General features: G+C 35.6%; 4 protein-coding genes across 7 annotated transcripts; 1 reads left to right on the top strand and 3 right to left on the bottom strand.

Moving 5' to 3' along the window:
• Positions 1–185: 185 nt before the first annotated feature.
• LOC113761559 (deSI-like protein At4g17486) lies at positions 186–4,577 on the bottom strand. 4 transcript variants are annotated; one of them, XM_027304608.1, is made up of 4 exons: positions 4,381–4,577; positions 2,112–2,366; positions 1,373–1,660; positions 186–877 (listed from the first exon to the last, which is right to left on the bottom strand). In XM_027304608.1, exons 2-4 carry the CDS (start codon positions 2,320–2,322, stop codon positions 627–629), a joined length of 750 nt encoding a protein of 249 aa, XP_027160409.1. In that variant the 5' UTR covers positions 2,323–2,366; positions 4,381–4,577; the 3' UTR covers positions 186–626. The 4 variants fall into 4 exon arrangements, with proteins under 4 accessions (XP_027160409.1, XP_027160411.1, XP_027160410.1 ...); XM_027304610.1 differs by having other exon boundaries at positions 4,471–4,575; XM_027304609.1 differs by lacking the exon at positions 4,381–4,577 and adding an exon at positions 3,805–3,853.
• Positions 4,578–7,658: 3,081 nt separating this feature from the next.
• LOC113758613 lies at positions 7,659–10,349 on the top strand. The gene is made up of 6 exons (XM_027301392.1): positions 7,659–7,766; positions 8,556–8,673; positions 8,824–8,924; positions 9,353–9,427; positions 9,709–9,834; positions 10,107–10,349. The coding sequence occupies exons 1-6, from the start codon at positions 7,659–7,661 to the stop codon at positions 10,194–10,196; spliced, it is 618 nt and encodes a 205-aa protein (XP_027157193.1). The 3' UTR covers positions 10,197–10,349.
• A 578-nt stretch (positions 10,350–10,927) lies between these two features.
• Positions 10,928–14,038, bottom strand: LOC113763416 (arabinosyltransferase RRA2-like). The gene is made up of 2 exons (XM_027307228.1): positions 13,623–14,038; positions 10,928–12,571 (listed from the first exon to the last, which is right to left on the bottom strand). The coding sequence occupies exons 1-2, from the start codon at positions 13,803–13,805 to the stop codon at positions 11,456–11,458; spliced, it is 1,299 nt and encodes a 432-aa protein (XP_027163029.1). The 5' UTR covers positions 13,806–14,038; the 3' UTR covers positions 10,928–11,455.
• A 3,833-nt stretch (positions 14,039–17,871) lies between these two features.
• Positions 17,872–22,019, bottom strand: LOC113761393 (HVA22-like protein k). Its single transcript, XM_027304358.1, has 8 exons — positions 21,769–22,019; positions 20,909–20,967; positions 20,482–20,579; positions 19,829–19,880; positions 19,677–19,740; positions 18,900–18,995; positions 18,553–18,625; positions 17,872–18,311 (listed from the first exon to the last, which is right to left on the bottom strand). Exons 1-8 carry the CDS (start codon positions 21,799–21,801, stop codon positions 18,217–18,219), a joined length of 570 nt encoding a protein of 189 aa, XP_027160159.1. The 5' UTR covers positions 21,802–22,019; the 3' UTR covers positions 17,872–18,216.
• Positions 22,020–23,186: the final 1,167 nt, after the last annotated feature.

Genomic DNA, 23,186 nt, shown 5'->3' with positions numbered 1-23,186 from the left:
GTAGAAAGAATAGGGTGGGCAGGGAATCTTGGCCAGTTTTGTTCCAGAATAACAATGTGCGATTCATCTTCCCCTCAATATATCAGCCAGACCTGAGCTTGATGGACTTTTTCCAAACCCATCCTGCCTTACCTCAACTAGTCAGCTGCCCCTCACTTCTATTGCCATAGGAGGTGTAGCTTAACTACGGAAAAATCGTTTCTTTAACCAATCTGGTAACAAAACAATGTGTTGCAAACGGATCAAGAGCAGAATGATCCTGTGATCACACGACTATAAGAGCCCTGGAGCCATGCTGTTGGGTCTCCACGAAAAGTGAAGAGGATGATGCCCGAGACAGATAAATTGTGCTTGGACATCAATGCAGCCACATTTTTGCTGGCTTTTACAACCAAGAAATGTGATCTCATCCCTGAAATGCCATTCAACTGGCATATAATCTTCTAGAGACTACATGGAATGCCCTAATATACAAGCCAAAAAGACCGAAGGACAAGCATCGTGTGTCACCAAAAAGCAAAGCTTGCTTTTGACCTCCAAAAGCATCTGGACCAAAAAGGAGAACCCACTAGCGATAAACACGCGAGAATTTAGTAAGCATGAAAGAATCAACTAAAGAGGAGTTGTTATCCATCCTTTAAAGAACCACTTTTAGAAATTTTTGGCTCCCATGGGGTCAAGCAGCCTTTGTAATGAGAATGTAAGAACAACGACGATATTGATACTTCTCTCTCCTTCTGACGCAAGGAAATTGAAGACAGGCAGCCAAAAGAGCTCCTCAGTTTCTTTTTCTCACTGTCACAGCCTTGAAAATTTGCATCATGCCGCACAGTAGAAGCTCTCAGGGATTCAGGAAGTATGCAATTGCAAATTGACCCTACAGGGAGGAGAAAGTAAAGAACATTAGGTAAGTTATATCTTCTACTGAGACGTAAGTAGTCTTTTTTTTTTTTTTGGGGTTAAAAGTCGAGAGGTAAGTAGTCATAAGGTTAGATTCCTAGAGAGAGACGCACAATTAAGAATTTTCAATCAGAATCCAAAAGCATTCTACCCAGCTTCACAATTGATTTTTAAGGAAAAAAACGAAATTCTGCAATTTTTGCAGACTCTCAGAGCTGTTTTTAGGTTATGGTAGTGCACGTTCGCTTGGGCTAGCCTAATCCCCATTTTCGAGAGAAGCATAAAGTGATATTCTTAATATATAAAATTGGAGGACGAAAAAGCAATGGGAATGCAAGAGAGACTATCCTTGAGATTAAATATCTACTGAACGGTAAACTGACAGGAACATCCAAAACCTCAAGAGTGTAATTGAAATGCTACATATAAGAGAAATATCAAACAGTAAAAATGAAATAAGCTCTGACAATACCTATTCTTGCCAGCCGATTCACCCATTTTGGTATGCGATTCCCCGTCAATCTGTAACATATATCCTCACAGAAATGATTGCAGTTCTTTCTAACCAACTGATACGTATCACCGCTGTAATATGCGGATTGCTGCTCAATGAACTCTCTAACCTGGATGGGATCCATAAAGGTTGTCCCTATGAGAATAGACTTTCTAAACTTAAATCCAGGGCATTGGCGAGGTTCAACCTCAAAGACACCACTTGTTGGATAGTCATGGGCTCCAAAAGCATATTCAACACCATGCACTGAGTGTAAGTAAATGAAAATCAGAACTCCTGGACATTTGCCTAATGGGGCATCAAGCATAACATACTAAGCATTTACCAGATACCTTTTGTCTGATTAAGCAAATGAAGATGCATTCATCAACCACTAATGCAAATTTAAAAGCTTAAAGTAATAGATTCAGCTTTCAACATTAAGACACAAGCTAAAGGTCTAGCTACTTGGTCGTTCTACCATGTTAGACGTGGAGGGTGTCCAGTTAATTTTCCACCTAGATGCAATGTTCATTAATTAAAGTCAATTACATTTTCAGACAGTAACATTCACTCACAAGAGTTTTAAATTCAAAGGAAATATGCATCTTGACTGAAACAAACCTTTGTCACGCAAAAGTGAGAAAACTATCAAGAAACTTGGGATTCGCTATAAAATGATGGGATACATGCATCAGCATTGAGAGTGTAAACTAACCTTCTACTCCAGTATGGAATACGCCGAGGCCTGCCCAATAAAAGTAACCATTCATAGGAGTCAAGTCGTACACATTGAGATAAACAGGTGCATCCTTTGGACTATAGCCTGCTGAATCTACACTGGGAAAGATGCAAAAACAGTTGGCTGATTTTCCTTGCACATTAAAAGGAATGATTGAGCGCCAGCCTTTCTTTAATTTGGGTTTCATGTTTCAAGGATACAGCTAGGAATAGTTCAATACCTAGTTCCAACCTGAAAAAGTGAATGTCAGGCTTAAGTAAATCCATTAAAAAGAACAAGGATGTGACAACAATATTACTCTGTTACATGAAATAAAATGATATGGTATGAGATGGCTGCATTATTAGCTAATTAGATTAAGTATTGTGACATTCTCTTAAACAAATTTAGAAAGCACTTGTTCAGCAGATAGAAGAAGGCTGACAGTTTATTAAGTGGTTAAGTTAATACCTTTAAATTCTGAAAATAATAAAAGGAAGTCCACCACCAGAGGCATTATATAAATTTAAGGTTAAAGATTTTACCATGATCTAAATTATACAATGAAAGGCAACAATCTTTACTATGACCATATTATACCATGAAAAAATATGGTTTATGAACAAATCAAAGTTACTTGACAATCTCTTTGACAAGGCAGGACATTACGTCCTGCATCATCTTGAGAAACAGTTCATGTTGCCTAAAACCCAAGAAGGAAGCTGGTATGGTCAACAGCCAGAATGCCTTTCTAGTGCCAGGATGACATAAACTCATTTATTGTACATTCAGTCTAAGATCTTATAAGGATGGTACATGGTTCTGAACTTGCAATGATTAGCATAAAGCAAAGTGAAAATCAATGTGAGTTACAAGTTAGGAAGAAAACTTGGTCATGCTTAGTATGAAAAAGTTATCCCTATATTAGGCACCAAAGAGTGTGATGAACAACATTAAAATGTCTAAACAGAAAACCAATCTTGTTTCTACATCAGAGGTGCAGTGAGGTACGGATATTCAGACTATGGAACAAGTAATTATGCAGTAACCTCTTCAAAGTTCCAGGCTTAAAGGTGATGGCACAGGAAATTGAATGTGCAGTTAGAAGAATCACAGTGGAGCACCAAAACTTCATGCGTGGTCCAGATGCACATATGATGTAACACATTCAGCAACTTCTAGCTCTTAACGATTTCATGACAGGTTCAACAAGAAAAGTATATGAAGGACACAAAAGCTTAAAGTAAATGCCAAGGGAATCAAATAAATCAAAATCATCAATACCATCAAGCCCCAAGAAAAAGTATCAAGTGCATTACAATAGAAGGAAAACTCAAGCAAGGTACTCAAACCACCAAACTACTACAATATACAAGCCAAAATTGGAACCTTATTTCTTCTTTGGGAAGGGGGCCAACAAATTGCTACATTCTCGTAGATCAAAGCATGCTAGGTGCCAGACCCTCAGCTATCTAGATGAACGCATAATCAAGATTGAGCAACTCAACCACTAACAATTATAGGTTCATTGTACAGGCAAAGCTCATATTATATAGTTTAATAAAAGAAAAAACTAGTAACTAATCAAATTCATCAACCCGAATGTCAAGTTTCCATGGCAAACCTTCCCCCCGCCACCCTTCTCAGGAATGTACCAATAAAGCAGTGCATCTGCCACTCATAGACATACCGAGAAAGAAAATCCTTTTCCACGTGACAAAAAAAGGCGAGATTCCTTTCCTCTAAAACAAAAATAAGAAGAAAATTATTGCCATGAATAAGCTTTAGGAAGACATGAAAGCCAAAGAAGTGGGATTAAGTAATGTAACCGCCCCTACAGATGTGGATTTGGATATAACTCATGTTATGCTTTCACAATCTTTTAGAGAAAAGGAAAGAAGGAAAAAAAAAAAAGACGGAGCCTTTCACGTAAGAACACATCTGAAGGGCTATATGAGAAAATGCCAAACTAGATCTGACAACCCGATAGACGCCAAAATTCCGAACAAGCTGGTAATCACTCGTCTGAAGTGAAAATAATCCTGGACCCATTATTATGAAGCTCTCCGAAAAGTATAGAATAACTAACATTAAAAGAAAACCCATGCGTAACGCAGCCCATTAAGGAGATGAAGCAAATTCAGGTTATAGAACATACCAAACCAAAATCAAGCAAAAAAAAACCCCCATGAAAGAAGATTGAAAACCCTCAATCCAAAAGTATGTGGGGAATGGCAAAGTTAGGAAAATAAATAGCCCCAATTACCTTGCTTTGAGGAAAAATTCATCAGATCATGAGCTGAGCGGCTCTGCCGCCCAGAAAGCAACCATTCTTAGTGCAGAAACAGCAGTTTACAGTAGGGAATATGTGCTCGAAATGCCCGCATTCTTGTTCCAATAGTATTATAAGGCTGGCAGACTGGAAGAGTGTACAGATACAGTAGCGAAATGGCGGAAAAAGATAAAGCAAGACATGACATTTCACGGGTCCAAAGGTTAAAGCGGAATCTGCATTGTATGCTATACGGCAAACCTTACTCTCTGGGTGATGTGGCATTTGATTATTCCCGATTCTTTAGTACAAACAACAACAAATTTGCAGTGCTGTAACAAGTCTAAAATTTCTTAGGTAAAAGCCAATCTTTCGAATCTTCCAAGACTCCAAATCTCCAATATATGGCCCAAGTCTTTCATACAAATCAACAATTAAAAAAAGAAAAAGGAGGTCGTTTGTTTGTCCCTTTTAGAGATCAGCTTTTGGTTTTCTCTGGACCAGAACAACAATTGCTGGAGAGTATATATTTTGTTATATGTTTGACTATTTTCTTGTTGCAAACACAAATCCTGTCATAACTTTTCGGTGAAGTTTGGAATGAATATATACTTAGTGGATACCCATGCACTTGGGATATGATTCAGATTATTTGTACTTGTTTTTGAATAATTTAAAACACAATTCTCCACCATTTTTTATCTTACAGATAAATTTATCAGTGTAACTTGAAAAAAAAAAAAAATTTTTAAAAAAAGGACTCTGGGTCCAGACACGCAAATGAATGGGAAGCGAGGGTGTTACTGTAAACTTCTCTTTTACAAGTATCTGAAAAAATCACCATTCGAATGGAGATTGTGTACACAGTTGGTCTTATTTACTCATCAATCATGAGCCAAAAGAAGATCATTAATCAAAAAACGTTAACGGGATATTTATTATGATATAAAGTTCATAATAGTCTAAAAATGTTTTACGATTTTTAATTCAAAACGAGCTCAAAATTTATGAATAAATGTGATTTTAGCTTAGTTACATATTGGACATTCACGTATATTTAAAATAATCGCCATTTCAAGTTTTAATATTTTAATTAAGTGGATAAATGTTCTTATAAGAATTAATCAAACAAATAACTAAAGTGAGTATTAAATTTCTATTATTAATAATTTGTAATATGTATTATTATTTACCAAAATATGTGCTTTTATATTGTTGGAATGAAGGGATGGATTTGTTAGAAGAGAAAAAATGATTTTGATTCCAATTGACCTATGAATTTTTATGGATAAAATAGTTAATTGAAAATCTTATTTCCGTATATACAAATTAGATTAGTGTTAGATTATATTGGATGAAAATTTAAGTTTGAAAAAGGAAAAAAAACACAACGCACAAACAAAGCCTTAGCCATGCTAGCAACATAATTGAGTATACTATGGTTCTATTTCCACAATCACTTTCACCATAGACATAATAAAATGGGGAATAATAATGAATTTGATAAAAACCCATAGAATGATTGGCAACTTCATAGCGATAGGATTTTAATCATAAACAAATCTTAATGCATAAGTGATTGATTTTGATTGACCTTAAACGAACACTTTATATAGGTTTGGTTTAAATTAAAATCCATTCATTGTTTTAAAATCTACTTATTAGGTTAATTTCATCTTGCACACTTCAATTCGCTCTGATACTTACTTTGGTTTCTAAATTTTAAATTAGGACAAAGTAGCTATAATCATAAAATTATATTAAAAAAAACGCGTCTTACTTAAGTACAATCCTTAACAAAATACTCAAAACTAATGGAATACTAGTCAAGTGTATAGCGACTATAGGAAAAAAATGTCAAATTAGAGAGAAGGTAGGAGTTGAGAAACCAAAGTATGAATTTGGATAGAATTTAGGGGCTGAAGTGCCATAAATTGAAGTTATAGGCTAAAAAGGAAATCAAGGTATAATTTGAATAAAGCGTCCCAATTTAGAATTTAGGGACCAAAGTAGGAATAAAATAACATTTGAAGGATGCAAAGTAGAATTTACATCTACTTAGAAATTAATCCATGGTGCAATTTAAATGCTCTGCGAGTTATATTCTTATATTGCTAGATGCAACCAACTCCTTTTAAATTTTAATCATAAGTTGTAGGTCCGATCCTAGATCAAGGGTCAAATCTCTATGCTCCAGTTCATCTAATAGTTGAAGGAGGGGAGGAGTTGATGGTAGACAAAAAGACCGCTGGATGCAGAAAAAGAATCCCAACCGTCCACATCAAATAAACCAATAGATCATACCCATAGATCTTGGATTGCTTTTCTCTTTCGTATTTAAATTAGAACTCCCGAAAACTCCAACTACCAGAACTGGCGCCAAAAGCTCAAAAGTGAAAAAAAAAAAAAAAAAAAAGATCGCAGCTTCCTCTTCTCAAAACCCTCCCGAAGAAAAAGAACTCAGCAACGAACTCGCTCCTGCTGATACAGCTATCTATCCGTACGTCAATAATATGCTTCAAGCTCGTAATTTCACTGTCCTTCTTTCCCTTTATTTAGTTCTTGTGAATTTTACAATTTCCTTGCATATTTAAACAACTGTAGTAGTTTACTTGTTTATTCTATATAGCGTAATTTATGTGGAAGCCTTTTTTGTTTAAATATTTATAGTAGCAATTGTGTAAATTTTATGTTCTTTTTTTTAAAAAAAAATTAAGTAGCCATACCAGCACCTTCTGATCGACGATAAGGACCATTGAAAGTTCTTTTTGTTGGTTTGATTTCTGCCTTATTTGAGGTATGGGAGCTTCAAAAGTCGGCAAGTGTATTTGTTTTAATTGAATTTTGTGTTGGGATGAACTGATGAAGGTACATGAAAATGGTGCTTCATCTACCAAGACATTAGCAGTCTGAAATTTCTTCATATATACATGTAATTTCCGAAGGCAATTAGTATTCTGGTAAATGTACTGTATATCAAACTAATTAAATCTTGTCAAAGATGAGGGCAAACTTCCAGATATGAGTTTTCACTGATGCCAAAGATAATATAGAAGACTGCCTTATATTCTTCTAATGCAACGGCTGTTAAACAATGGTGACTCATGCTAATTTGTTATTCTTTTTCAAGACTAACTATTATCAATGCGGCTAACATGCTAAGATGTTTAAAAATTATTATTATTTGTTACTATTATTAGTATTATTCTTTCGGTCTTACCAGCTTGATTTAAGTTAAGTGGGTGGCTGAGCTCCTTCATCTACAGAGCTCAATGGAAGCTGGGAGTACCACTGCAACTAACAGGCTTTCAAAGGCATTTGTGGCTGAGAACAATACTACCAAACTTGTTAAGTCTTCAAAACGAGCTAGTTTATCTAAGGTACCCTCTCTCTGTGTGTATCTGCCAGTATACTTAGTATAAATATTGACCTTTCTGACACAATGGTGGATTCCCAACGATTATAGAAATCTAAGAAAAGGTAATCCTTCTGTTGTACATTTGTGTGCAAAATTCTTCGTATATTGTTGCATGATGGGCATATGCAGATTAACTGCAGGATTAATTGTGTTTATCTCAGAATAAAGTGTCCAAACATCTGGTTTATCCTACTTAAATCTTGAATATTACTTTTCTAAGCCCTGCTCTCCTCCCCTTTGAGTTCCATGACTGCTCCTGTTTGAGACCAACATCAGATCATTTTACGTCAAAGTGGAAAGACTGCTGGATTTACGCGGCAAAGGACCCTTTCTGCCCTGCTTTCCTTCAATCAATTGAGAACATTGTTGGATAGTTGAATTTGGGGACGGGCGTATATAGAAATTGGATGCAGATCACAGAATCCAACCACGAGCTTGGTTTACAAAGGATGAAATTTACGCAGCAATGCCAAAAAAATGACCAGATTACCTCCATTAAAAATTGTATTAGTACTGTGGCTAGTGATTATGTATATCTTATACGCCTACTTAAGAAAACATTCCCATATTCTTATTAATCATATTTTGATCTGGAACTATTGTTATGCAATCTACTGTATACAATTGGCTCACTGTTCCTTACGGAAAATGTGAATAATGGAAAGGTCTAGCTGCAGGATGCAAGATGTTGAGTATGAGTTGCAAGGTTATACAAGCTTTCTTTATTTAATGCTTCAACTTTTTATGGCAGGGAAGGAAAAAGGCAGGAATTCTACAAGATAAATCCTTCAAAAAGGACTTGGATAGAATGAGAATATCCAGGAGTGGTTCTGAAAATGTAGCATTTGACAATAGTGTCAGAGAATACGGTGAGAAAGCTACATGTCCTGGAAAATGATGTTATTGGTTCAACATACTTGGTAACATTTTTGGCATGATCATCTGCTTCACTGTTATATGTTTTGCATGACTTGATTCAGCTTCAACTTCTTATCATTTGGCATTTGGTCTCTATCCAGGATTGGAATCCATAGTGGACACCTCGAATGCACCCCTTCATACAAATCCCGTCATATTAGTTGGACATGAAGAGGATAGAGATGGACAATTTAATGATCAGGTATATTTGTAATGGTACTTTTCTTATCATCTTGTCTTGGTATAACTTATTGGTCTGTTGAGGGGCAACAATTGAGGAAATCTTAACGTGTTATGGCAGATTGATTAATTAAATGTCTTTCCTGCTGCAAACTGCAAAAGGTAGTCCTCAAAATATTGTCTACCATGTAAGATGGTTGAGTAGGCCTTTGGATCTTTCTGTCCTCATGATTCATATTTCGTTCACATCCACCTTTGCGGTGATAATGTGGTTTACTCAAGGGTTATGCCATAATTTGTTGTCCTCTGTTTCACTTCTGAACCTGGATTAGGATTCTCTCCGTGTCTGTCCTATTAATCACCAATGCAATTTAATGATTTTTACTTATAATATTTATTTCTATTCCTGTACTTCTGCTGATGCTGTTTTCTGTAATATTGTCTGGGTAGGATGTAGAAGAAAAACCCAAAACCAACACCTTCCGTCTAAATGAACCAGCCAAGATACGGGGAATTCCTCAACAGGTTAGTGCAATTATGCAACTTTTCTTTCAGAACTTGCGAGTGCAATTAGGTTAGAATGAAGAAAAAATGGTCGATTACAGGTTTATGTGGTACACCTTCATGCACATTGCTTTTAGTTGACTGGTTTTCTTCATTGTATTTCAAATCCAAGAGTCTTTGATGACAATCCTTAGAAAATCAAAGAGTTTCAATTTTAATATTAGTGAACACGTTCGAAAAGTATGTGCCTCGAGTCCTCTCTCATGGTGAAGTTCTCTCTTTATTCCTTTTCTGGTTTTCAGGAAAGATATCTAGACTTGAAAGCCAGGGTAAAGGAATTGAGGAAAGAGAATCACAGGCTTTACCGCCAGTTGCAGGATGAGGCCGAGTTTTCATTGCAGCTTAAAGAAGAAAACCGGATTCTATTGGTTTGCCATCTTATGCCGGCTTTCTTTTCCTTCCATGTTATCGCAACTACATTAATTTTCAGCTACACTTGTTTGACTAGACAACCTCTACATGATTGGGCAATCTTTCAGAGTCGGTTTTCAACATAGCTGTGAGTGGAAAAAATGGCAGAGAGAACTAGATTGGGCAAAAATAAGATTGTCAAATTCAAGCAAGAAAACACTTTTTTTTTCACTTTGTGTAAAGGAAAAATATTACATTAAGCTAATAATTTCGTTTTCTGATGAAACAGGATGAGCTGAAGCGGAAATGCGGACCAGATATCATCAGTTCCCTTGAGGCCGAAAATCCAGATCAAACCACTCAATCTACTGATAGTTAAAGCTACTTGCGAGAGCTGAGGAACGGAAGTTATTGCGACTTTTCTTCCTTAAATGACGTATAGAACGAAATTTTCAGGCAGATAATAGAACTAGTTTAGACTGGGGTTGTCTGCGTAGGTGTTCATATATCAATGGTTCCATAGGCAAGAAGGTAATGCTCATCTTTAGTTTGCTTGTAGAGTAGGTAGGTTTGAGTTGCTTTTGATTACTTTGTTTTTTCATTTTTGATTCCCATCACAAAATTTAGTTTGATTATTTGCATTAATTGTGTGATTGGTCAATAAGTCAATAGATAACATGTTATTTGATTTAAAGTACGTGAGGCTAGACCCTTTCCATTGCATCAGAGAGAATTTCTCTCCATTACACCTCAATAAAATTAAGTTATAATTTATTTTTGAAAATCAACTCCATTCATAATATGTTTCATCACTTGTGTTAGTTATTCACAAAATTTCATATGTAATTGATCAAGTTATGCCATCTGATTAATCATTGTGAATTTTGTTACAATTTTGATTTATTTTTCGTTGTTCAAATGTTCCATGTAAATTGAATGGCAAAATATTTTTACAAAAATGTGATTTTTTAGTATGTTGATCTAGAGATCAAAAGAAAAATAATGACAAAATTGCATACTTTTATAACATTATATAAATTTAAATATGAATAAATGGAGAGACCAATGGAGAGGATCTTAACCCAGTTTGATACCAGGCAGGACAAGAAGGGAAAAATGGAAAATGATTGAATTGAATCATTTGAAATTTATTGTCAAATAGAGGATGAACGTTGAGCTTTCACCCAACATTTCACAATCCAAAGAAATGTCGGAAGCTCTAGTAGGTACAAAGGAACTCCAACTACTCCAAACATATACACACACACACACACACACACACACACACACACACACCCACACCCACACAAATCTTCTGTGTAGAGCAAGTAGCAATCCTTTAGCAAAAGCAACACAGTTCAGCAACACAGCAGCGAAATAAATTGTTCACGATAAGCTTCGCCATATATCTTGCAGTCCATTCTCAAATTCCAGGCAATAACAATAGCCGTTAAGGAAAATAGGTCAAAGATAGATGGAGGTAGTGCTACAGATTCCAGTACGTCTTTGGTAAACCAACAAATTCTTCTGATATGACTCTTTAAGTAGGCAAAATCAGAATGTTACAATGGGCCAAATTGACCTGTGTATCCAGCAACTTCGGAAGTTTTGCAGTGTTTCTAGTGACCAAAATAAGAATTACCAATCTGAACCATCAGGGAAGGATTTTAAAGCATCTTGTTTTCCATTGACGTAATACTCCACAACTGCTTTCATTCTTGACAACTTATCAGGGTGATAATTTATATGAATAATTACTGGTTTAAACTTGCTCAAATGAGCATCTTTTCTTACTTTCTTGAAGAGGACCTTGCTGTTCATAAAGAGATAAAAATCCAGAGTTCTTCTTGAGGCGTGAAGCCCATCATACCCAGGATGCGAAGGGAAAAAAAGCTCCTCGTTAAAGACTGCTTGGTCCCAAGCTTTCCCCCGGGAAAGCCGATCAGAAACGCGATCCAAGAGCTCTATTGAAGGGATTGTTGGCCTTATGTAGAAGAAACCAGAATTATAAACCCATATCCTCATTGTATGAGCATAACGAGCCCAACCCATCGAAGGTTCATCAAATACATCGTCATAACCATAAGCCGTCCTGTTATTGTGACCGTCGGTCATGGATTCCACATCCGAGTCTCGGTGAAAATGTTCAAAGGGATTTTGCAAATAAACTATATCAACGTCCGAGAGAAGAACACTATAACCTAGCTGCAAAAACTCTCTCAATATCTGGAACTTCAACCCTGAGACAGCATGATTTCCTCCTGTCCTCCCAACTAGGTCAATCCCATTATCTGGATCTCTCTCATAAACAGGAACATTATTGTGCCTGCAGAAGTTGGCAATTTCTTCATCCAGGGCAACAACTAAATAATTGGGTATTCCAACTCTCTTTATGCTGCTAAACCAAACTTCCAACATATTCTTGACGTTTGAATTTGCAAGTGCAACAATAAGTTCTCGGTTAACAGCAACTTTTTCCAGTATCTTAGCCAATCTTGGGTTCGCAGATACGTCCGGGACAACAGTAGGATTTGTTCTTGAACTCTTAACAGTGCCAAAAGGACCAGTCTTTTGCTGTTCTCCCAGCACCAACACCTGTTTCTGTGCATTGTCTTTTCCTTGCTCAGCTAACCACAGCTTTCCAGTCAATTCTTGGATCTGCTTTTTCAACTCGGCATTTTTCTTATAAGCTGCAACATATTCTGACTTCAACATGCTGATGCGTTCAGATGACTCGCATGAAGACAAGTTGAACTAGCCATATAAAAATATGAAGAGTAAGCACTATAAACTAAGACTTCCGGCAGAGATTTAATTCAGCTAAGAAAAGACAGCTACTAATACTGTTGAATATTGGAAAAAACAAAGTTCCTTCAGCCACAGAGCAGCTTTTCTTCTAAAACAAACAGTCCTATAGCATATGTTAGCCTCAAATGGTTCTATGAATTATTTCTGTCAGATATATAAGCAGTGTACCAACTGAAATCACATAAATATCCTCCAAAATCCTCCAAGCATGGTATGATTTAGATTGTTCCACATCAAAATCGTCCAAGTCCCAATCTAAAACAGTAATCAAGCCATGAAAACAGGATAGGGCAGGACTATCTTTGATTTGCAACAATTGATATTCCATTAATATTCTGCAGTTTCACCTGACATATAGTTTGATATCTTAATGGCAGCCAAAGTACAAAAAATTAGTTATAATACATGTCAAAGTAAACATCATATCACGGTATCAGAGTTTCATCAGCACACATAGGCACTAGCTAATTTTGTCAGCTGATTTAATTGGTAGCTAAAGCATGAACTAGCTTATACTATTGTACTCTACACTTTGCAATCGGATCATGGATGATTCCTGCCAAAGTTCAACTTCAGAACACATACACTTCAGTGATTACATTGTAAGAAGTCAGCACATATATCCAAAACCATTAATGAAAGTGAAACAATCTCTTTTGGTTAGTGAAAAAAGAAAAAGAGCTTTTTCGATAATAACTTTGATAAAGATTAAAAAAAAAAATTTGGTAAAGATAAGCTCAACCAAAAATTGCGCCTATCTCTAACTGTGAGTACAAATGACTATCAATCAAAACACGGAGTCCGTTTCATTTACATTTCCATTCTTTAATAATCCTAGAGCCTTAATTCCACACATAGCCCATTCTCCAAAAAAAAAAAAAAGAAACTGCAACATATAACAAACTATGCTAAATCAAACAGCACCAGATTCAAAGGTCGGAAGAGAAAATTACTAGATAAAGATAAAAATGTTGTTAAATAAGGATAACAAGTCAACCTGCAAATAGGATTTAGAGGCGATGGAGTGGAGTGGAATGGAGACAAAGAGGCCGTGAGGGTACAACAAGGCAAAGACGCATCCAAACACCACCCCAATTGCTATAGCCGCTGCAATTCTTGACCGCCGCCCTTTTTCATTGCTTCTCATCAAAGGGCCGTCTCTACGACCCCCCATCATCATTTTGATCTCTCAATCTATCTATACTGCCAGTCTTCGCTTATCAGAAAAAAAGAAGAAAAAAAAAGTGGCACCTCCTGTTCCCCAGAATATATCAATAACCCAAAAGCGGCGCTATCTGTACATCAATACAGATTTATGTGTAAATGGAAAAGTCTTGAATCCAAAGTAGGCTTGCCTTTTTCAGCTGGAGCAGGTGGATTTTTCTTGTAAGAACGACCTTAATTTTAAGAGTAAACAACACACACTACTGTTTCTTGTTCTCGTTTCTGTTCAAGTCAGTAAAACTTCCATTTTTAAGTCGGTAAAACTTCCATAAATTACACACTAATTTCCCTCTATCCCAGCTTGGGAATAAATTAATAATGTTGACAAAATAATGAGATAATAATTTCTTTGAAAATCTTAATAATTCACTAAAATTAATAATTTTGCTTGATCCAGTCATATCATAAATTAATAGTTTACTAAAATTACATATAATTTTTTAAAAATATGATTCTATTATTTTTTTTAGAAACCGATTGCTACAATTACGAGATACTCTCTTCTATACTCACACTATGACTTACGTAATTGACTATTGGTTGATTATGAACACTTTTATTAATCTAATTCATTCTATACATTTAATAAAATAAAAGTCGACATCTCTTATTTAGTATTCCTAAATCTTTTTCACCTCTTGATAATAAAAAATAATATCAAGTATATTGAAGATATTAATAGAATTAAATTATACTTGCAAATCAAGTAGATATATATTGATTTATATTCCTTAGATTTTTACCCTATTTTTATGATAGAATAATTCATATTATTATAAAATAAAATAAAACTTTAGTTGATTAAATGAATATTTCTTTGAACTATAAGTACACTCATAAATTAATAGATTATTAATTGATCAGGGATTAATTAATATCTCTTTAAGTTAATAGAATTTGTATGGTCGTGAATTATTAATTTATAGAAATTTTACTGTATTTCTTTAGGATAATTTTAGAAACCTTCTCTGAGGTTTGTGATAATTTCACTTAGCACCCCTAAACTTTGAAAAATTGCTTGCTTCTTCTATTTTTTAACTTTTTATAATATTATCAAGCCATTTCAAAATATATTATTAAGAAACTCATTAGTAGATGGAGAATACATTTTCATTCCAATATTGCCCCTTTTCTTGTGAACCATTTTAGTTTTGTAACAAATCTAGTTAATCTCTTAACTTTTGAAAGCTTGGCCGATATGCTTTATTAATTAGGAATCACAAGGTGTTAAAAAGGTTGAAAGATTTATTAATAATTTCTCTATCATTAGTTTACACAAAAAATATAATAAAATTTTGAGCTTATAAATATTTTAGAAAATCCATAAACAATAATTGAGTATTTTACAATGAAGAAAATAACATTTTGCACCTTAAAAACACCTCAAATAAGTTTCTAAATATATAGTAAAGAATTTTTTTCAAGTTTTCAAGCCATTGATCTAGACAAAAAAAAATATAAAATTTTAAAAACTTGTATGCAATTCATGAATCCTTAAATTCATCCAAGAGGACTTTTTGAATTAAAAAATAATTTTTCTTCGAAAAAACCTCAAATGAGTTTGTAAACATACACATTTTGTCTTTTTTCTTTTTCTAGTTTTCAAGCCACCGATCTAAACAAGAAAATTTTGAAATTTTTAAACAATTATAAAATTTTAAAGACTTCTCAAATTGACCGAAAGCACTGCATAATAAAGGAAAAATCCTTTTTGGCTAAGAACACTTTGAATACATTCTTAAAACCATTTTTTGTATATTAAAATACCTATTGTTATATTATATCCATTAAAATTACACATTTGTACACTTCGCCTTTATTTTCAGCCTTTTATTACATGCTTTCAATTTTGGAAAAGAATTAAATTAGGATGACAAATGGTACTTTTGAAATGAAAATATCTTCTCTTTCCAAAAATAAGCTTTTAAATACTATATTTTTTGAAATGAGCTCACAGAGGCTAGCAGCACATGGAAAATTCTCTTGCTTTCTGTACAGAAAATCGTTTGCCGGCTTATGGCGACAACGGGAACTACGAAGTTCGTAACATTATGATGCTCAAAGATGGGAAAGGGTGCAAACGAGTCGAGTCGAGTCGAGTCAAGTTTTGAATTTATCGAGTCGAGTTAGGGTTGTTTATATGCGAGCTCGAGCTCGAAAAATAGAGCTCAAGCTCAGCTCGATGTAGGAAAAGGAAAACTCAAGATCGACTCGTTTATGGCTCGCGAGTTTAGCTCGAATTCTGGCTCGCGAATAGCTCGAGTTGCGCTCGATTTTCTGGCTCGCATAAAGCTCGAAGGCAGCTCGATTTCTGGCTCGTTAGGAGCTCGAAAATAGCTCGAAAATTTCTGAAAATTTAAGCATGAAACAGCACTAATACAATCATAATTCTCCAAATGTCCACTAATACAAATTCTCCAAAATTATCCACTAATACAAATTAATAGTTTCTGCCATCATAAGAAGAAAAGAACCACACTTTGAAACCTCTATCAAGCAATATAAAATTCAGCTAAACAAGCATTTCACTAATGCAAGAAGTTGCAGAAGAATTGGAATTGCATTCTGCCAGGAAAAGAACTTATACCTGCATAACAAGAATACGAGATAGTGAATAAATTATTTGGATAGCAGGATGTGAAGACAAACGAAAATAGTTCTTTTTTTTTTCACCTAAAGCAGCAAAGAAGCACATGGTAACAGGATTCCATTGTTTTTCCTATTGTCTATTTTGCCGACTGCCCCACAAAAGCTCGAAAGCAATTAAAACAAAAAAGAAATACAACATTCCACCAAAATCTAAAGATATTCAAGATTGACATGAATCTATTGCAAGCAATAGTTCAAAAAATAAAAATTTCTTATAAGATTAAAATACTTCAGTTTCACCACTCTTTTCAATATTACACGCAGATCTTGTTATACAAAAATTCGAGTAAGACCTATCAATCAAGTTCACATGAACCCCACATTTCTTATCCCCAAACTCAAACCAAACCTACGGAAACAGAAATGAAAGGCTACAAGGGGCAGCTGAGGTTGGCTTTTAAAAAGCATATTTTTGGAAAACCCAAAAAGGATAAGAACGGAGAGAACCATCAGTCAACTTGGAAACAAAAACAGAACCAGCAGATCAAACTATCATCAAGACAGTACCAAAAAGCATGACAACGAATTTCATTTACCCCTTGTTATTACTACTTCAAAGCAGAGCAAAGTGGATCACCTTCCAGATTCCAAAGAAAAAGGAAAAGGAAAAGGAAAAGAACCTCAGTACATACCTGCAAAATCTAGGTACAAAATCCAGTGGACTGATATGAGGATGGCGGTAGGGAGTGGTGGAGATGGGCTCAGCGGGTGGCACACTTGCGACGCTGGAAAAGCTTAAACAAAGCCCGGAGATGGCCTTCCAGATCCTCGTCCGTCAGTCAGCCTCCGTCAGTGGGTTGCGCACTCAGATTCTTGCGCGGCTTGGAGGTTGCTGAAGTGGTGCTGGTGGAAGTGGTGGAGATGGAACTACTGCACAGCGATGGCAGTGGGGGAAGTGGGAGGAAGTGGTGGAGATGGAGCTAGCAGTAGCAACAATGGCAGTGGCCAAGGTGGGAGAAAGTGGAGAGGGAGCTAGCAGTAGCAGCGATGGCAGTGGGAGTTTGGGACAGTCAGTCGGCGGAGATAAGTTAACCTAATCGAAGGAGTTTGGGACAGTCGATTGTAGCTTAGACTCCGAGTCAAGTGTGCAGAAAGTTGTAAATTTTAATTGATTCAGGAGTATTTTTATAATTTCACATTTACTCGAGCCAAACGAGCGGCTCATCGAGCTATCGAGCTTAAGAAATGAAGGCTCGAGCTCGCCTCGTGTGTCTTAACGAACGGCTCGAACTCGTGTTGACCGAGCTCGAGTCGAGCTTTGACTCAAGCTACTCGCGAGCCGCTCGAGTCGTGAGCAGGCCTAGATGGGACATCAATATATTACTCCAAATCTGCACAAATAAGCGACAAGTAGTAGCTTCTCTCCCGTCAACGATTTACAAGTGCGTATCGGGCAGCGTATTTCCATAAATATATCTGACTTGCTTCCAAACGTTTGTTATCCGTAGTATATACAACATCTAAACGACCAATTTACAGACGCACCACGGAAAGACCAAATACTGCAAAGCAACTAGATATACATTTCTCTGGGGGAAGGGCGGGAAAAAAGTCAGCTCCAGAGTCCCAACTCTTCGCGAACATCATGGTTTGAACTTTGAAACGCCCTAATACTAGTGTGCCCCAGGCTATCAGGAGCTTAAAAACGCAATGGATCCGAACACAATCAACAATAGTTTTTGTGTGCTTTGAGGGAGCCGAAACATATTACTTCATCATTATTCCTCGTCTTCTGATTCTGAAGTCTCTACATGCTCTCTTGGACCTTCAACTGCACCATTGATTTGTTGCCCGGGGCGAATGATATTCCGAGCTGTTACACGCAGAAAGGCGAAACAACAATAATCAGACGGTCATAGTGATACAAGCAGAAGGTAAAACATCATGGTAAACAAACTACAGCGAACCCTTGACAGTTCATATAGATCACCACAAAATTTTCAACTTATTTGACAAACATCAATTTAACCTCATACATCCTGGTCTGGAACTCAAAATGATAAAAGAAGGTAGCAACAAACCCCAAATGGATTCATGGTCAATCACATTCATACCTGATAGTAATATCCTTGTAAGAAGTGTCTTAGCAAATTGGAATTCTGCTTGATGGGAACTGACGAATTTAGCCTGCATATTCACATAATAATCAGGCTGCGTTCATAATCCACAGAGACCAAACTCATAATAAAAGTGTCCATCTTTAGATAAGATGCAAAATTTTCTTGCTTGAGATTTTTTACCAATTTGACTACAAGCAGAACTAAAACTCTCGAAAGGAGGGAGAAGATATAATCGCCATTCTCCATGAACAATTTAGCACACAAGATTCATAAAATTTTCATCTCTTTGCCAAAATCACAGTCCACAGTCAATTTATAACACCTGAAAATAGAGGTTTTACCATTTCACCATACAAGCATCCTACAATTTGATCAAGTCTAGCTTGATGCCTGACAAGGAATGGGCGCAGATGATGCACATACAATTGCCTTGCACCCTAAAACAGCAAAAGAATAAAATAAAATAAAATAAACAAGGTGCATCAGCATTTCAGAAGATCAGGAAATTTGTCTATAATATTTTTCAGACTTCACCTCCCAGCAAGCTGAAGCAAAGATTCAAATAAGCAAATATTAGCATCAAATTTTAACCCTATCACCTCAGTATTTCTTAAATCACATTCTATAAAAGACTAGCATACAACCACATTAAGTGATCAGACATAATAAACCTGAAAGTTTTTCATAACTCCCCCCACTGATAGCAAGTACCAAGATATACACCAGAGTGAAGAATCAAAAGACACAATGTACATTAGTATAAAACCTGAAGCAAACCCAAAATGGATGAAGAAAAACCAAATCACCTCACAGAACAAGCTTGTTAAATAAACCTTCTGCAAATCCAAAAGCATGCAAGGTTCTGAATTTTTTTTATTAAAAAAAAAAGCAACCTAATTTCAGTTTCTCCAGAAAGGTTACGCTATTCATGAATCCAGAGAGAAGAAAATTTTCAACTTAAACCTACCATTCTAGCACATTGCTATTATCATAAAGTGCAAAAGAAAGGGTAACAGTGAGGTACTCCCTCAGAAACTTAGAAAGGGAAAAACTAAACAGAACAGTGAAGAGAAATGGAAAAAAGGAGTTCATAAGCAAATTGGAAGGCACACGCTTACCTCAACAGAAGGAAGCTGAAGCCAAACAAGAAATGCAAACTTCATCTGATAATAGAGAGGAAACCTGTGAAAAGAGACAAAAGAAGCTATATCAGATTGCGTTAACAGGAAGCAGTAGCAGCACAATATGCAATCTAAAGAAAGAACTATACCAGTAGAGAAATTTATCTGTGAACATCTCAACAATACTAAAAGATCCATAAGCTGCAAGTATTAAGAGGTAAACCATTTTAGTTCAAACTTAGCTCAAAGGATAAGAACAGAATGAATTAATTAAACGCACTCAATTTGGCAGAAAGAAGCAAAATCTGCATATTCAATGCACTGAACTGGGCCACTTCACTTTCTCAACTATTAAATAAATTTAAAAGTCAATTGCTAGGAGGAGGAAAGCTTCCACCAAAATGGTCAACTGGTCAATAATTCTAAAAGCTCAAAAATATCACATTCACTATTATGGAGCATACAATATCATGATGCAAACGACTTCAGCTAGTCCACTAAATAAACCTAGATAATCTTAAGGCAACTGCTCTCTGATGAAGCACATAATAATCCATGATAATGTACTTGTTGTGGTCCTTGTACAACTACACATTCCCCCACCACCAATGGAGTCCTCATGCCATCACACTTCCAAAGAACCAGGTTGCAAGATAATTGTAATTCAAGGCATGGAAACACACATTTGCATACAAAAAATTTACACTTTTTCTTGTTTTTTTTTGGGGGGGGGTGTTAAGATTAAACTTATACTGATATATTCCAAAAACATGTTAGCTTAAGTTTCAAGAACACCACAAACCTGCCCAGTACAATAGCCACTTCTGCTGCTCATTTTGATCCCTTGTTTCAATTGCTTTAAAAGTAGAGTAAACAGGCAAAACCATTCCAACAGAACAGCTGTGCAAGTCAAAAAGGGAAGGCAAAAGGATATAACATCCAGTCATAAACTTGTTTCACAAACAAATTGCAGTGAGCAAGTACAGTCTCATCAGAATGTTATAATATGCAAACAACTGTACTAAATATTTAGTAGACGGGAGGTAATTGTTGCAACATGAAGGAATATTGATGTTGCAAGTAAAAGTTTTTCTTGGTGATAACATTTTCTCAAACTATTACAGCCGAATATCAAAAGAACCATAATAGCATAATAGGATGGTTAAGTTTTTTGGCAGAATGCAAATCACTGAAATTACAAAACCTACCAACTCAGCTAAAAAACTCACCACGCTGTTCTGGTGACAACATTAGAACCAAGGGGACAGAGAAGTAACCGCAACCCAACCTGCATAAAATGAAGTAGTTGCTAGCACTTGGAATGTGTATTACATATGTAATTTAATAACGACAAGAAACTCGAGGGCCGCTCAGGATCAATAATGATAACATCTCTACAAAATTGAGTAACAGTTTCAAATAAAACCCACAAGCCCAGGATTTGAAAAAAAAAAAGAAAAAAAAGAAAGAAAAAAAAGGAGGTGCAGAGTTGGAGATTATCGGGACCAAGCCCGGCAAATGGGGATTGACTAGCCTGATCATGAAATGAAGAGATCTAATTTGAAGTCAAGAACGAAGTTCACAAGCGGAAAGAAATTTCGAATTCAGGAGCCAATTAGTTCGAATACCACTAGATTCACCTTGTTCTGGGCTCTATCAACCTTTTTACCCTAATATTCCGAGCCATGTCTTCCTTTTTTATGCTAAGCTAAAATATTAGTATTAACTCCACATATCATCCAAATTAACCATAAATTCAACTACCTAAATAATATAATATGCGATTCCCCCCCCCCTCTCTCTCTCTCTCTAACTTTCTAAAATTCGCTAACACACAGAAAAAAAAAAGAGCAGATAATTACAGTCAGAAAGTACAAAAGAAAAGAAAATCCTACTAATAGTTTACTTTTTTTCCCCTGTTTAAGCTTCACATTTTCTGCTAAAGAACAATAGGGAATTTTCAGGAAAACAATACGGAGCTTTCAGGATCAAAATGATAAACGGACTGCAAAGGAGGAGAAGGAAAAAACCTAATAAGTTAAAATTAGGTAAAAAGCAAGAAAAGATTTCAAGTGTTGGGAAAAATCACCTCGCCGGCCATGTTTGATCCGAACATAGCCATTAGAAGGGCCTATTTTCCAAACGATCTTACAGATACTCCTCCTTTATCACTTACTTCACTTGCTGCGGCAATTCGTAGTTTCAGTTATGAGCAGAAGATACACAGAGTCTGAGACTCCTGGAAATATACGAAATTGAAATTTCCCCAATAAAGACGGCTTGTTTGTTGCCAACGCTCGCCCCTCCTTTTCCTACCCCTTTTTCTCGCTTCTTGCCCCAGTGTTAATACAGCAGGGAAAATTAAAACGCCAACTATTGGTAATTGGATTTAACCACTTGGCCAATGGCTCAGTCGTCACGGGCAGGGGTTCAAGTCCCTTCTCGGGCTGTAGATAAGGCACTTGCATCGAAAAAAAATTTAAGGGTTGTTCTAGAGCATTTTCTTGGTTTAGTTGAATCTGTGTATCCACTAACTCCCTATCACAGCCTTCTTAGGTTTCCTCTTCCTGAGATTGGGATAAAGTATGTTATACAAATGTATTGTTGCTGACTAAAAAAAAAATATTGGTAATTGGATTTGGATGAAAATGCCACATGTTATAGAAAAAACACCTACTATTTATTGGTAATTGGATTTGGATGACAGCTTTTTCAAAAATATTAGTAATATGACACCAAAGATAAATTAGCAAATGCGTTTGAAATTTTTGAAAAAACATGCCTGACATTTGCTCATGAATATGAAGATATAAATAATGTAAAAATCAATTTCGCCATCACATACTTAGTGCACAATAATGAGTTTTTGTTTTATTATAAAAAATGAGTTTTTTTATGAACGATTTTCTTAAAGGATACTCAATAAACACTCTCGTTAATATACCTAAATTACATATAGTTTAACATAAAATAAATTAAATGCTCCCTATATTTAGACACTTTTTCAAATTAATTACGGATCTAACTTCACAGTTTTTCTGTATTTAAGGGAATAGAAAAATATTCAGATTGGCCATTTTTTCAAAAATAAGTTTTTCAAATACAATGCAACAATAATCTACAAATAAAAATAATTTAAAAAACATTTCATCCATATGATATATTAAATATTTCAAAAAATATTTATAGTAAAAGTTTTTTATATACACTGCTACAGTAAAATTTTTTAAAAATACCTCCAAAAATAGTTAATTCAAACATAGTACTATTAGTTTAAAAAATATATAGAGTGAATATGGTAATTATAAAAAAAAAAATTGTTTGTTGGCATGGAATCAACCTACTAAAAATAAAGTCTGCCGTCAAGGGACCCTAGTTATGAGCCCATTATTGACCGACCCATTAAACTCATCCGCTACGCAGACAGAGTTTTGCCTTTTGAGCTATTGGTGGTCTGTCATCAGCAAAAGTATTGTCCGTAGCAAAACAGATCGGCTGCCCCCAGCC

The sequence above is a fragment of the Coffea eugenioides genome, chromosome 2 (assembly GCF_003713205.1).
Source record: "Coffea eugenioides isolate CCC68of chromosome 2, Ceug_1.0, whole genome shotgun sequence".
Classification (NCBI taxonomy): domain Eukaryota; kingdom Viridiplantae; phylum Streptophyta; class Magnoliopsida; order Gentianales; family Rubiaceae; genus Coffea; species Coffea eugenioides.
Note: the sequence above shows the minus strand (reverse complement) of the source record. Positions and strands in the feature narration are given on the sequence as shown.

Bases quoted from the DNA above. Each gene is read 5' to 3' on its own strand.
- LOC113758613 (XM_027301392.1), top strand. From the start codon at position 7,659: ATGGAAGCTGGGAGTACCACTGCAACTAACAGGCTTTCAAAGGCATTT. The intron at 9,428-9,708 runs GTTAGTGCAATT...TCTGGTTTTCAG, and splicing joins TACGGGGAATTCCTCAACAG to GAAAGATATCTAGACTTGAA. The intron at 9,835-10,106 runs GTTTGCCATCTT...CTGATGAAACAG, and splicing joins AAGAAAACCGGATTCTATTG to GATGAGCTGAAGCGGAAATG.
- LOC113761559 (XM_027304608.1), bottom strand. From the start codon at position 2,322: ATGAAACCCAAATTAAAGAAAGGCTGGCGCTCAATCATTCCTTTTAAT. The intron at 1,661-2,111 runs GTTAGTTTACAC...ACTTACACTCAG, and splicing joins ATTCCATACTGGAGTAGAAG to TGCATGGTGTTGAATATGCT. The intron at 878-1,372 runs GTATTGTCAGAG...TCCTCCCTGTAG, and splicing joins GAATCGGCTGGCAAGAATAG to GGTCAATTTGCAATTGCATA.
- LOC113763416 (XM_027307228.1), bottom strand. From the start codon at position 13,805: ATGATGATGGGGGGTCGTAGAGACGGCCCTTTGATGAGAAGCAATGAA. The intron at 12,572-13,622 runs GTTGACTTGTTA...TTATATGGCTAG, and splicing joins CCTCTAAATCCTATTTGCAG to TTCAACTTGTCTTCATGCGA.
- LOC113761393 (XM_027304358.1), bottom strand. From the start codon at position 21,801: ATGGCTATGTTCGGATCAAACATGGCCGGCGAG. The intron at 18,626-18,899 runs GTAAAACCTCTA...GTGAATATGCAG, and splicing joins GATGCTTGTATGGTGAAATG to GCTAAATTCGTCAGTTCCCA. The intron at 18,312-18,552 runs GTATGAATGTGA...TGCGTGTAACAG, and splicing joins TACAAGGATATTACTATCAG to CTCGGAATATCATTCGCCCC.